Source organism: Macrosteles quadrilineatus, unplaced genomic scaffold, assembly GCF_028750875.1.
Source record: "Macrosteles quadrilineatus isolate MER2022 unplaced genomic scaffold, UCM_ALF_1.0 Scaffold_1__1_contigs__length_201487025, whole genome shotgun sequence".
Classification (NCBI taxonomy): domain Eukaryota; kingdom Metazoa; phylum Arthropoda; class Insecta; order Hemiptera; family Cicadellidae; genus Macrosteles; species Macrosteles quadrilineatus.
The window spans coordinates 64,149,607-64,165,366 of NW_026542594.1; the positions used below are offsets into that span (position 1 = coordinate 64,149,607).

At 40.8% G+C, this 15,760-nt stretch overlaps 1 protein-coding gene across 1 annotated transcript; it reads left to right on the forward strand.

Moving 5' to 3' along the window:
* The first annotated feature begins 14,167 nt into the window (after positions 1-14,167).
* Positions 14,168-14,764, forward strand: LOC128997717 (sentrin-specific protease 1-like). Its single transcript, XM_054423360.1, has one exon. The coding sequence runs from the start codon at positions 14,168-14,170 to the stop codon at positions 14,762-14,764; it is 597 nt and encodes a 198-aa protein (XP_054279335.1).
* Positions 14,765-15,760: the final 996 nt, after the last annotated feature.

A 15,760-nucleotide genomic window follows, 5' to 3' on the forward strand; every position in this document is an offset into this window, starting at 1 on the left:
TATGTCGCAGGCTACTATACGTTCGTCATTTATCACGTTAAGTAGTATACAACAACAATTAATTACTGGCAAATTCCAGTGATAAGACTGCGACATTCTCGGACCTGGTTCTTGTATTGAATTCAACATACTATAAAACATACTTACAACATACTTCAGTAGTTTTTTTCTCTATTAACTGTAGCTTAATTATGGCTAAACTATAAGTTATAAAATCCATGGTTTTGTCAACATTATCCACAGGACACCTTTGTGAAAAGTTAAGAAATGGCTGGTATTAACACAAAAACCATAATCCTCTATTTTGATGTAAATATGTTGTCTTATTATTGTTAAATATATGAATAAAAAATTTGTATTGCAAATATACAGGGTGGCTGAAAAGTCACTACCTAAACCCTCATATAAAACCTTTGATGTTATAAAATAAACTTGGAAAGATTGTGGTTCATTAGACACAAATCCTTTAATTAAATTACTATTCAAGCTATAATTGTGAAGACGAATGTGGTTGCAGCCGTGGAAATGTAGCTTACCAAATGAAATGAAATGAAAATGAAATGAAATGCTTTATTTCCGTGAACATGATACATGTATGGAAAAAGTCAAATAAACTAATACTAGGTTAGAGTACTAAAAAATTGCAAAAATTACATGATTTGTTTGTTCCTGCAACACTCCATGCATAGAAAATAAAATAAAACCACACTTGCAAAACTCACAAAAAAACATACTTACAAGTTGTCAGGAAGTTCAAAAAACTCATGGATTGAGTAAAGTGGGTTAGCCAATAGGAACTCCCTCACCCTCTTTTGGAATTTAGTGATTGGCAGGTTCCGAACTGTACAAGGCAATTTGTTCATTAATTTAAAGCTTAAGATTTCCTTACTAGCCTGGGTTTTCTTTAGTCTAACATAAGGTATGTTTAGATCCTGCTTATTCCTAGTGTTGTAGTGGTGGACCCCTCCTCTGAGCTCGAGAGTGCCAAGCTTCCTCTTACATGACATGAGACACTGCAAAATGAAGAGATTGTAAACTGTCATCAAGGACTCGGCAACAAAGATTGGTTTACAATGGTCCAGATAATCTGCACCATTCACAATCCTTATTGCTTTCTTTTGCAGAAGCAAGACCCTCTCGACCCCAGATGCGGAGCCCCACAGACGCAAACCATACAGAAGTACACTCTGAAAAAATCCTACATAGGCTGTTTTTAACCATTCCTTGGGTACAGAGTCTCTAAGTCTTCTCAGGAGAAAAATTACCCTAGACAAACGACTACAGACATGAGAAATATGACAGTGCCAGTCTAACTTTGGATCCAAATATAGGCCTAGTAATTTAACATTTGAAACTTCATGATCCATCTGATTTAAAGTGAAAACAATGGTTTGGGATTTACTTTCATTTAACTTAAAAAAGTTAGCTCGGAACCATGCTGATGCTATCCCCATGGACTCAGACATTTGACCATTTAGAGTTATCAGGTCTTTAGAGAAACTGAAATGGGTAGTGTCATCAGCATAGCAGACGACATTTCCTCCAAAATTTGGAATGAGGTCATTGGTCATGATAATGAACAAAAGGGGGCCAAGTACAGACCCCTGTGGGACACCATGAGTGATCTGACAAGGGCTAGAGATATGTCCATTTATGAGCACCCTCTGCTCACGCCCAGCCAGGTATGACTCCATGAGCCTGAGTTCAGAGCCCTTTACTCCATAAAAATTAAATTTATCCAGCAGTATCCGATGGTCGACCGTGTCGAAAGCCTTACTGAGATCACACAGGGTGGCCCCAGTAAAGCCTCCAGCCTCAAATCCATGCAGTACTACTGCTTCAAGCTTATCCAGAGCATCTATGGTCGAGAGACCCGCCCTGAAGCCACACTGGCCGGTCATGAGCAGATTGTGCTCTTCGAAATATTTGTACAACTGATCCTTAATTACAGATTCAAATATTTAAATGTTACCAAGTAAACCAACAATTTGATGTTTTCGTTGTTTTTGAAATTTTGAAATGTACACTGTATTTTCGCACGAAAGTATTAAATATTGGTCTAAATTATTTATCCTCTGAATTTACTGATATCAGATTTACAACTAGATGCAGTTCTCGTATTGAAGACGACGATGCAGATTCTATGATTATATAAAGGAGCGACTTCAAACGAAATTCTGTCTGGAGCTTTTACGTAAAATATTGTCAGTCTTTGAGTTATATTTTGTGAGATGGAATCAAAGGGAAAAGCAACCACTTTGAGTAAAATCGATTACATTATCATTTTATGTGAAAACCATTTCAGAAAAGTTTCCGTCTAAAACGTACTCTCCGCCAAAAACTAATAGAAAATTACTATTGTTTAGCTACTATGGGCTACTTATATAACACAATACAAACAGTTAGTAAAAAAAGTATATAAACATAAACAAACTCAACCATTAAAATGGACATACAATACATCCGTAAATTTGTATTTTTATTACAACATGCGAAATACAACGATCAAATATAGTAAAATGTAGTGGGGTACTTACTTTGTGGGTACTTACTTTGCCGCACACTTTTTACTTTGTCACACAGTTTTTACTTTGTCGCACGCCAATTAGTATTCTAACCAAACAATACAAAACAGTGTGCTTTTATTATGCACATAATCCCTTGGAAATAGGTTGGCAACACACTACGACTACGATCTTCTGGTGCAGCGTTTCCAGTTTCGTTCAAAGTTTCGATTTAACCTAACCTTTAGCCCATCCTATGACTGTCTACATCCCTGCTATGGGCTACATTTGAAACCAACGAGGCTAGTTAATTAAACATACAAAATTCAATTTGGAAATTTGAAAGAAAATTGCCTTTGTCTATCTTAACCACTCCAGATTATACCTATTTCATTATTATGAACACATAACGTTGAAATGGTTTGGATAGAAAGATGCCACTAACAAGTTTCTAATATGTTTAGCAAGTTTTCTATTTTATTTCCCCTCTAAAAAATCTTGGAGTAATTTAAAAGCCCGTAAAAGGAATGCTCCATCATCTTTTAATAAAGTAATGTGTTTACTAGTTGATTCGTTTCACAAAATTACGTTCAATTCTATTATTTAACACGAAAACGTCTATTTGTAAAGAGCATTTAAGAGGTTTTGAAGATGTTTCAAAAGGTGGAGTGTATTGGCGTTGCCCCTCGTCCATGCTGCAGAACCAGGGTTTGTGAACCAGTGTGCTGAAGATTAGGCTTTTGTAAAAGATTACGTTATTTCTAAGGATTTACAACTTTCCCTACCCAAGGAAGTGTTGATACCAAGCTCCAATTTGAGTTTATCAGAGGATGGAAACGGTAATATAAAACTGAAACCTGGTACATAAAAACATTAACAGCTTACGTTTTTAAGAAGTCTGAATATTGTTTTCATTTCACGTTACCAAGTATAAAACTATAGTAAGTGCACAAAGTATAATAACAATTAGTATAGTAACAAACATAACTACTAAGTAACTACTTAGTAAGTGTACTTAGGATTTAAAACATTATGACTTTAAAATAATATAATTAAAAGGTACTATACCTTGGCTATATATTATTTATTGGTTTTGTAATGAATATGTCTTATGTTAAGGGAACAGACCGCTTCTGTAACATGGTAATTTTGACCAACCCTCCCCTATAATGCTTGCCCTTATGGGTGTCTTGTGTTAATTCCCTATGTAATATTACATTCCTAAGTAACCCTTACGATACTAAGAAACCGTCGAATGCATCACAATTATCTACATATTTGTTTCACCTATTCATTTATAAATCTCATACACAGTAAAACATACCCAGTCATTAGAATAGAAAATGTTTAGCTACTTCCGACAAGTTAGTTAGAAACGGAAGAAATATAATTTCACTGTTCAAAAGTTTAAATTACAATATAATTACTAATTAAGTATGCTAAATAGCACTTCCCATCTACCACGACAAGGGGCACTTTTGGATGTATTAACACCTCTGGTTCGATCCTGAGAAAAGTTAGAGCCTTTTTGGCGGTTCAAAATTTGACCCAACTGTCCTTGATCATTGATAAACGGTCCTGGCTAATGAAACATCTGGTATTAGTCAGTAACACACCTACACAAGGCCTCTCACTACACTGCACACACATCCTTCACTCGTACTTAGGCTAAAATCCGCTCCTGGGGAGCGTTTCCATCTCAATCGATAATGATAATAGTAATATAAACGAACGATTAGACCCGTGCGCAGTTTGAGCATTATACTTTGGTTGGATTCCAAGGCAAAAAAATTATGCAATACCATTTTACTTTTCTATGATTATGTTTGTTGGAGACAGATTGTGTGAATAAAACTACTTATAATAAATCAATTAAATTTGGTGCTTTTATATCTACAACACTTACCTGCTTCAATTAGGTTACAGTAAACAGAAATTGCCTCTTTAAAATCCATTTTCAAAAAACTTTTGCTTGATTAAAATTTGACTGTTGTTAAACATTCAACTGACATAAAATTAGGTCAAATTTAAATTATTAGAAGGTTGGTCAGCATCGCTAAATCTTTGAGAATAAATTGAGAAAAAAATTCAGATGCTAGGGGGCGAAGTTCTAAAGTAAATCTCACTTTTTATTTACCATTATCTAGATTATAAGTTTTACAATTGTACACCAATTTTTACGAAACTACTTACTGTAAAACCAGTAATTACGATTATTAAATTTATAATTTAAAAGTAACTAAATTTATTAGTAAATGTTTTGGTTGAGACCTGATACTGAGACTACAAAAAGACAACTTTATTTTATTGGTTAAAATACAAATTTAGCAAATATCTCTTACACTTGTAGCTCATGGTAGCTTATGTTAATTAGTTACATTTAAATATGCAAGCAACTATGGATGTGAAAGACCAGAATTTGTATACGTTTGGCTCTGATAATAAACTCCTGCGATACAGGTTATGTGTTTAAAGAGCGCCAACCTTCAATCATTAGCTACAGAAATAGATAAATAGAGAAAAAGAAACATTATCAAAGAACAGTTTGATACTAATTATGAAATAAAAATATAAAAGGGACTCACTTTTGAACTTATAGGGTAAAACTGTTCTGTACGTGTTTTACCATTCATTTATTGTATAATTGTGTACGAGCACAAACATTCGTTTACTTTATTTCAAAAGTTTTTTTTATAATCTTTGCCAATAAAGGTAGCGAGAGTATCTTGTTAGATAGGATTACGTCTATGTCTTGACCATGTCTGAGGTCCCAGGTAAGTGTTGTAACCCCCCAGCGATAGTTACTAAGCTTCTTCTGTACTTAAGGTAGTTAAATGGAGAAATCCCTAAATCCATAAACATCAAACCTATTATGCATTAAGGATATGAATATAACAATATTTTAGTAGGGGGAAACGTTAGACTGAAATGGTATTACGACCTGCTCAAAAAGGCACAAACATGCCATCTTTTGAAAAATACAAGGTGTTTTAAGTGATTATTAAATAAACTTTCAATATAATCCCCTATCAAGATATTTATTGCATAAATGTTATAAAAGCATGATTGAAATGGTATACGGATATAAATCAACTACAATGTTTTTATTTTTCCCCAAGGACGCTAGGCACGAGCCGGAATTTTTTTGCATTACTTCAGGCTAGACCTAGGGGTTACGGCATTATCACTTGATGATTCGGCCAAATAAATTGGTGATTTGGCGGGATTTGAACCCGGGACCCCAGGAACCGGAGTCCCGCCTTCTAACCACTAGACCAGCTTTCTCCCCCAACTAAAATGTAGTGTCTTGGGGGAGCAACCTACAAATGTTAAAACCATCTTGGGTGTTAAGTGGAATAAATTCCATGAAATCCTTTAGAAGTGATAGCCTGACTGTCTGCAACTATCACAGCTATCTAGGCTAGATAGTCTGCATTGTAAGTAACGCATATCAATTTATTCACGTCTCGCTTTGTAGTATAAGGGAATTTCTGTTAGCGTTTTATTTAATTGTATTAATTATTTTATTTTGTTGACCCTTTTAGTTAATATCCGAATTTTCTGTTGACCCTTTAAGTTAACATCAGATTTACAAATTGGAGTCATAAACCCTAAAAGAAAGGTCATTGGATGGAAATGAAATATAAAAAAACGCTAATCACCTTTTTATTGTCCATAAAACTCCATAGTAAAATGTTTAATAGTTTGTAACATATTTTTTTTTACTATGTTACAAAAGTGTATTTTATTTAATAGGAAATAGCCTGAATACTAGAATAAGATTACACCTCAGCTTGAAAATAAATAATTTAAATATTTAAATTAGTTATCAGAAATTATTACTTGAGAAAATTACATATATGATTAGTTAATTTTATGGAGTTGGGAATTAGTACAAGTTTAGAGTGTTTGAAAAGCCCGCCAGTCCAGTTGACAGTGTTTAACGTGTAGGCCACCGACCATGCGCCGTGGACTCTTTTGGCCGGACCGGCGTGTCGATTCCTGCACACCACCGGACATGCGCACAAGCGGCTAACCTTCTCTGCGACCGCGATCGACTCCAGGGGGTCGGACAGTTGATCTACGACTCTAAATCCGAGCAGTTCGAGTTTTAACCTTCTTAGAATCCTTTTTCGGCCGGCGTGAACCCTTGGAGTAATTAGTGTCCTGGAATTCATCTGGCGAAGGTAGGAGACGGCAATCAAGCATTCTCTAGTTTGTATTGATTTTTACTATTTTATCAACCTTTTTATACCGTTAGTTAATCAGCTAAACATTCTGCTAATTCTTTGCTAATTAATTATTAATTGCTTTTAACTGACATTAGCACTCCTCTAGCTAGTTAGTCAGCTTAATACTTCCCGAGATTCCCGTCACTGACGCTAGCCTTTTAAACCGTTAGTTAGTCAGCCTAACAGTTTGCTAATTATCCGCTAATTACCTACTAATTGTCTCTTAACTGACACTAGCACTCCTCTAGCTAGTTGGTCAGCTTAATACTCCCCGAGATCCCTGTACTGACGCTAACCTTCTTAAACCGTTAGTTAGTCAGCCTAACAGTTTGCTAATTATCCGCTAATTACCTACTAATTGTCCCTTAACTGACACTAGCACTCCTCTAGCTAGTTGGTCAGCTTAATACGTCTCGAGATCTCTGTACTGACGCTAACCTTCTTAAACCGTTAGTTAGTCAGCCTAACAGTTTGCTAATTATCCGCTAATTACCTACTAATTGTCTCTTAACTGACACTAGCACTCCTCTAGCTAGTTGGTCAGCTTAATACTCCCCGAGATCCCTGTACTGACGCTAACCTTCTTAAACCGTTAGTTAGTCAGCCTAACAGTTTGCTAATTATCCGCTAATTACCTACTAATTGTCCCTTAACTGACACTAGCACTCCTCTAGCTAGTTGGTCAGCTTAATACGTCTCGAGATCCCTGTACTGACGCTAACCTTCTTAAACCGTTAGTTAGTCAGCCTAACAGTTTGCTAATTATCCGCTAATTACCTACTAATTGTCCCTTAACTGACACTAGCACTCCTCTAGCTAGTTGGTCAGCTTAATACGTCTCGAGATCCCTGTACTGACGCTAACCTTCTTAAACCGTTAGTTAGTCAGCCTAACAGTTTGCTAATTATCCGCTAATTACCTACTAATTGTCTCTTAACTGACACTAGCACTCCTCTAGCTAGTTGGTCAGCTTAATACGTCTCGAGATCCCTGTACTGACGCTAACCTTCTTAAACCGTTAGTTAGTCAGCCTAACAGTTTGCTAATTATCCGCTAATTACCTACTAATTGTCTCTTAACTGACACTAGCACTCCTCTAGCTAGTTGGTCAGCTTAATACTCCCCGAGAGCCCTGTACTGACGCTAACCTTCTTAAACCGTTAGTTAGTCAACATACAGTGTGCTAATGATCTGCTAATTACTTGATACTTGAATCTTAACTGACGCTAGCACTCCTAAGGCTAATTGGCCTTGATATTAGAACATAGTACAGGTATCATAGAGTACATTGCTGTATATTGCTAACCTCCACTAACAGTCCTGAGCTTATTGACACCAACCTCCCTTTGTTGGTTAGTCAATCGTGTCCTTTCTACTCGACAAACGGCCATTTCAAATTATATCAATTAAAGTATTCGAGCTGAATAGTCAAGAAAGTTGTTAATTATCACCGTTCACCAGGGTAAAGTCATTCAATTCTCCCGATCAACGTAATTGATTATGATGTTATGATGAGTGGTTAAACCACCAACACCTGTGGGCTGGTCTCGCCTGAGAAATACCACACTCTGAATCAATTACGTATTTTATTTTAAATTGTCCATATCTTTCAGTAATCCTAATTTGACTTGGAAGCTTTAATCCATCTATCCCAGAGAGATTAGAAATTACCGAAAGTATTCAGTAATAAAAGGTTTGCCCTTATCTTTGTTTACATATTCGGCCTAATATTATTACAAGATTATCTGATAACTCCCGATTAACTCTGTCCCCTGGAATTTTCTTAGATAAAGAAACCCCACACTGCTAGACTGTCTATCCGACGCTCAAATCTATTTAAATTCTAACGTACACAAAAATGTGCGTTACAAAATGCCGCCCGAACAGGGACTTGTAATAGGGAATTTGTGACTTGTAAGCTCTCACTTAAATAGGAAGTTTCCCAGTCCACCTCTTGTTCTACTCCTGAATATTTCTCCGTGGTTGTTTGTCCTGTATATAACGACCCTTTCCATATAATCCTAGTAGTATTTCTGCTAAACTAAACGCTTTTGCAAAAGTTTTCTCTGCTTTGCCGCTTGCCTGCTACAAACCTTGAATTAACAATGGACAGTTCATTGATGTTTCCTTTGAAATACTTGATCAAACCTTGGAATAATCTTCTCTTCATGGGAGTGAATGGAAGTGACTCAAAAAATGGCCGATCCTCGAAAATTCAACCTACAACGAGAATAGCTAGTGCTCCTACCACCACTAGTACATCTTCGCGGGTGACACCAACAACAAGCGCTCACACGTTGTCTCCACCACCGGTAACACCTTCTCCGTTAGCAGAAACTTCTACCGCAATGACGACAGATATACCATCGTCCGGCTTGATATCGACGACACCGTCAACAGCTACGGGAGCTATCCCTAAGCAACTAGTTACGTCAATAGACCAGACCCCGGCTGCAATGACTGCTAGTGGCCCCGGTCTACAGATACCACCCGCGAGAACTGATACTTTATCCCCTAGCGAATCGGATCCCAGAACAGGATGGATCTATCTTCTCAGACGACATGAACTTGAAAATGAAATGTTGAAGTTTAATTTATCCATTGAAGGAAACGTGGATACTCTTCGAAGAAGGTTCAGCTCATTCATCCGAAACGGGGGAAATTACGAAGAAACATCAACTCTGACGGCAACCACACAACCTCCTGTACACCCACTTGGCAGAGTAGCGAGTGGACTGCTTCAACCACCATCCTATGACAACACCCAAGTTGCCTCCGCATGGAGACCACCCATTCCAACATCTCGTCCACATAGTATCCGTAGTGCCGAGGAGATAAGTATCCGTGAAATGCTAGGTCTTCCCACTTCTGCAAGCTTCCGAGAGGTACAAGAAAAGCTCAAGGTGTCGTCTAGCCACGAAGGGACCTCCCCAGTCACAAAACCGCAAGCTACTTTCCATCCCTACCACGAGGGAAACACCGCTCTAGGGCCACATTCAGAATTTCAAGAGTACTTATTTCCTCGATCATCTCAGCAGAATCGGTCATTTGGGAATTTGGAAAAACAGAATGAAGTAGAAGCTAACAACTTCTCCCCGAACACTAAGACCAAGGACGTATCCCAAGTCTGCACTCAGGTCAGGAAATGGGGCCTTAAATTTGACGGTGACCACGACGCAGTGTCATTTATGGAGCGACTGTGCGAACTACAGGAATCATATGACATATCTTGCGATATGCTGATGAAGGTGTTACCAGAACTCCTGAAAGGTGAAGCCCTTTTCTGGTATAGGAATATTAAGTCCTCTTTGAACACTTATGACGACTTTCTGACCAGTTTTAAGGAACAATACTACCCCCCGGACTATTTGAGAAATTTGGACCTGGAAATCCTAAAAAGGACACAAGGTGAATTAGAACCAATCAGAAAATTTACGGTTGCTCTTACCACCCTTATGCGTCGTAGAGGTACCTTTTCAGTGAACGAGACACTGAACAAACTTTACTCAAACATGAGACCAGAGTACAAGCTTATAATGCGAAGAGAGAATTTTCACACGGTTAGAGACTTTCTTCATCAAGCTGAAGGATATGAACTTTACCTCCGGGAGAAGAAAAATTTCCGACCACCCCCGAACCCTGCTCAAGCGTTAGTGCCGGAAACAGCCTACAACACTAAAACTCGCTCATCAAACGTTTTCAAGATAGACGCCGTAAGTCAGCCTTTAAACCATCCGTCCCCCTGTGACGAATCACAGTTCACAGGAAAATCTCTACATCCCCCACCAAGATTGCAACCCAACCGGAGTACAAACAATAGCCACAAGGTAGCTCGGACAAAATTGGTTTCGCACCAGGCGTCTCCCTCACCAGCTTCTGCACCTAATACGAGATCTTCATGTTGGAACTGCTTGAAGAGTGACCACTTATATCGAGACTGCCCGGTGCCGAAGATAGTTCGCTGTTTCAATTGTGAAAAACCTGGACATGCGTATAAGGAATGCCGCTTACCAAAGAAACTAAGATGTGTCCATTGTAAAACCGAAGGGATTCGTACCATAGATTGTCGATGTCTATCGGGAAATGTGAGTCGAGGCCGGAACAGCAGAGGCAACCCGAGTCTCGAGAAGGAGAAGCCTCAGAACTAGCCAGCTGGAAGAAATGGTTAGAATTTATAAAGAATTTCAGTATAAGTAATTTTGCAGAACACGAATCTGCGGACACTCGGCCCTTCATCACTATTAACATCAGCGGCAAAGTCTTTCGAGCACTGTTGGACACGGGATCTATAGCTACTATTGTGGGAGAAAAGGTAGCCCAACATTTGATTACGAGTGGATATCAAGCCAAGAGATCAAATATCTCGCTAAGCCTGGCTGATAATTCTCGTGCGGTGGTAAACCAGGCTTTTGAATTCCCAGCCAGAATTAATCAAAATCAATGCATCATACGAGCACTCTATTTACCTCAACTAACTTCACCGATGATTATTGGCATGGACGTTATCCAGGCAGAGAAATTGATCCAGCTACCGAAGTATATCCCCCCTAAACCACAGTCTATGAGAGATGACTCACCTCCCACAAATGCGATCTCAACTTTAACCGAAGTTCAAAATCAGCGTCTCCAGGAATTTTTGAAGAAGGAGCTGGAGCTATTCAAAGACGTTCCGGGCCGCACCACACTGTTACAACATCAAATCCGTCTAAAATCGTTCACGCCGATTAAGCAGCGTTATTATCCCCGGAATCCGGCTATGCAGGCCGTGATTAACGAAGAAATTGATCAAATGTTGGCGGAGGACGTCATTGAACCATCTTCAAGTCCGTGGAGTTCACCTCTAGTACTCATCAAAAAGCCCTCTGGGAAATATAGGGTTTGTGTGGATCTGCATCGGGTGAATCAGTGTTCGGAAAAGGATGCATATCCCTTGCCACAAATCAAGGCTATACTCGACAAGCTGCGGGAAGCTAAATATATTTCAACCATTGACCTACGCAATGGATATTGGCAAGTGCCTTTGGAGGAGAAGAGCCGACCAATCACAGCCTTTACGATTCCAGGCCGGGGATTATTCCAATGGAAGGTCATGTGCTTTGGACTACACTCTGCGCCAGCGACATTCCAGCGTTTGTTGGACCAAGTAATCGGACCTGAGTTTGAACCCCATGCTTTCGCCTACCTAGACGATCTCATTATTGTCTCCAAGGATTTTGACCAACATCTTGAAATTCTGAAATTGGTATTCAAACGACTGCGTGAGGCTGGGCTGGTAATGAATGTGGAAAAATGCAACTTCTGCCAACAGAAATTAAAATATCTGGGCCATATTGTAGACGACACAGGCATTGGTACGGACCCCGAGAAGGTACAATCTATTGTTGATTTTCCAGCTCCAAAGTCCGTAAAAGGAGTCCGAAGTTTTCTTGGCCTGGCATCTTGGTATCGGAAGTTTGTTCCTGATTTTGCCCGGATATCAGCACCACTAACAAAACTGCTTAAGAAACATGGTCAATGGGATTGGCGTGAAGCTCAACAAGAAGCGTTTGAGACTCTGAAGCAAAAGCTTAATTCGGCTCCGATATTAAGCTGTCCAGACTTCACTAAGCCTTTCACCCTTCAAGTCGATGCCTCAAACGAAGGACTCGGGGCTGCATTAACCCAACAGCTGGATGATGGGGAAAAGGTGATTGCTTTCGCAAGTCGTCTTCTTTCTGATGGCGAGAAAAAATTCTCCACTACCGAAAAGGAATGTTTGGCACTCGTCTGGGCCACTCGGAAGTTCCGACCATACATAGAGGGATACCATTTCACGGCTATATCGGACCACCAAGCCCTAAAATGGTTGATGTCACTAGAGAAACCATCTGGGAGACTGGCTCGCTGGATCCTCGAGCTGCAACAACTGGACTTTGACATACAATACCGGAAAGGAGCTCTACATAAGGTCCCGGACGCCCTTTCTCGTTACCCGACGTTAGAATGCCCTGAAGTAAAGGGAGAAGAAAGAGTATTAAGCTGTGCGACCACTGGAAATACCACGAGGTCAATGCAGGATAGCGTAGTGGACCCAAAATATGACACGAGAAATCCCAAGAAGGCTAATTGGCTAGTTGACATTAGGGAAAAGTTAACGAAAGGAAAGTATGGAAGGAATTACACCCTTCGAGACGGGAAGGTGTACAAGAGAATTAAATCTCGGTCTACTAAGGGCGATTCTTCGTCTTGGTGGAAACTGTGTGTCCCTCCAGATCTTCAAGCCTCAGTACTGAAAGAAACCCAGGACTCCCCTACTGCAGGACACCTTGGGATGTTCAAAACCATACAGAGATTAACAGCCCGCTATTACTGGCCCCACTGTCGGAAGGCTGTCAAGGACTATGTGCGAAAATGTGAGATATGCCAACGGCACAAGGTGGACCAACAGAAAGCCATTGGGAAGATGCACTTTCGTCAACCTCACGGTCCTTGGTATACCGTCACTAGTGACCTCGTCGGGCCGCTTCCTCGTTCTCGCAAAGGAAATCGCTTTTTACTGGTGTGTCAGGACTCTTTTACCAAGTGGGTGGAGCTAGCGCCTTTGACAAATGCTACTAGCCATCAGGTCTCCAAAAGATTCACGGATCTTATCCTACTACGATATGGTGCCCCGGAAGTTCTGGTCACTGACAATGGCACCCAATATACCTCTAAGATATTTTCCGCACTAACTCAGAGCTGGAACATTACTCACCAGTTTACTGCCCCGTACTCTCCCCAAGGAAATCCGACAGAGCGAGAAAACAGAGTGTTAAAAACAATGATCGCTCAATACGTGAAGGGTGATCATCGCGCGTGGGATGACCACCTTGACGAATTTCGATTTGCTGTTAACACCTCAGTTCACGAGTCAACAGGGTATACCCCTGCCATGTTAAATTTCTGTCGGGAACTAAAGCCACCTCACTCACTCTACGGCGCCTTAATGGAGGAAGGTGCCAATGAGAATGTTTCTACAAACGATAGACATCGCCAACGCATTCAGCTGATGGAGCGATTGAAGAATAAGTGCCAAGCTAGTCTGCAAGCATCGCACAACCGTCAGGCCCGCTATTACAACCTACGTCATCGTGAGAATCCATTCCAAATTGGTCAGCTTGTGCTAAAAAGGACGCATGTTCTCTCTTCGGCTATTGATCACGTAGCAGGCAAGCTGGCACCAAAATTTGACGGACCATTCAAAATTATCGCAGGGATAGGGCGAAACATGTTTAGGCTGGAATGTCAGGGGAACCAAACTACCTGCGTGGCTCATGCCAAGGACCTTAAATTGTTTCACTCCTAGACACCTCGCACTCCTGCACCGCGGGTGTGTCGCCCCTTCCTCCCTACTAACCCGACGATTGTCGTATCCTACTGATCCCGACACACAATTCACTTTCTGTTACAGGCATGGAGCGAGAGCTTATAAAGGTCCCAAAACAGGAAATTGACAAACTGCGTCTACTACCCTTGTCAGATGGTGAGAAAGGGGGCTACCTAAACGATCTGCATATAGACAGCTATTTGCGTCTACTAGAGCGGCGAAGTCGCCATACCCCCGGACTACCAAACACCATGTGTATTGACTCACTTTTCCTGACCGACCTACGGAGGAGAAGAATCGATGCCGCCACTCGGCGATTCAGGCGAGTGAACCCCTTGCTACCGGAGCTCCTGCTGGTGCCACTCTTCATCCCGGGAAAGCCTGTGGGGCACTGGGCTCTGCTATCGGTACACCCAGAAAAGAAGCAGGTTCACGCGTATGACTCGATGGGATACAAACACCCCCAGGAGATGCGACAGCTATTTCACGCTCTGCAGAGATACGCGCGGGTGAATGACATTCCCTGGTCCCCGGAAGCCTGGCATCTGCAGGACACCTCTGATTTAGGGCCACGTCAAAAGAATGGAGTGGACTGTGGAATCTTTGTACTATGGTTTGCTGAGCTGCTGTCCAGGAAGCAACCCATCCCGCACGCTCCCTTCGAGTTGGACACCAAGTGGTAGCGTAATCACATAGTCGAGACCCTAACAAACCAACATTTGGGAAGCGTAAGTCTCCAAGGAGAAATCCCAATAGACCTGTCCGGTTGGGAATGGATGGAAGAGGCATCCAAAGGCAGCGCACCTTCCCCCTCACCAGCCATGGATTTGAACACCCTGATGGAGGCCCTGGGCGAAGCCTGCGACTCACCCATCGACCCGAAGCCAGCATTGCAGTCAGGGGAAGAGGATTGGGAGAAGGTGATCGAGGACGCCTTAGTCGAAGTAGCTGAGGGAGATCTTCTGCCTCCACCAGTCGTCGTCGCTTCGCCTGCCTCCCCTTGCTTGTCAGTCCAGGCGTCAGAAGAGCTTCTGGAAGACATGGACTGTACGGCCACTCCGGAGCAAGAAGAGGCTACGACCAGCACTGTCCCGGACGAACCCCATGTGGCCACTCCGAGGGAGGAGCCGTCGACGTTCCAGCCCAGAAGGTGGCGGCGGAGGAACAAGAAGAGGACAATTTACCTGCCCGACGGCACCAAACTGCGGGTGCCCAGAAAACTTTTGCTAGGTTACTAAAAAAAAAAAAAAAAAAAAATTTATATAAAAAAAATAATAAATAAGGCCCAGAGTAGTTATTTTGTTTTAAGGTATCTTTTTCGTTTTAGAAAAATGGATATTTTTAGTTAAATCTTTCTGATGTTGTTACCAAGAAGTGGTAGAAGTGAATAAGTTCCGGAGCTGTGATTCTTTTTTGTTCCTTTACGTTAGAAGTGATTGTTTTTTGTTCCTTTTTCTGTTTTTGTATCATGGATATTTTTACTTAAGTCTTTACCCAAGGAGTCGTCAATTGTGTTAAATGTTGGTCTAGAGTAGGATAAGAGCCAAAAAGTGTAAGGCTACTAGGAATATATTTTGTTTACTTTGGGAAAAAAGGGCTACATTATTTTATTTCAAAAAAAAAATATACCTTACATTATACCTATGAGTGGAAGCACCCTACCTTTCCGGTGGGCCCAC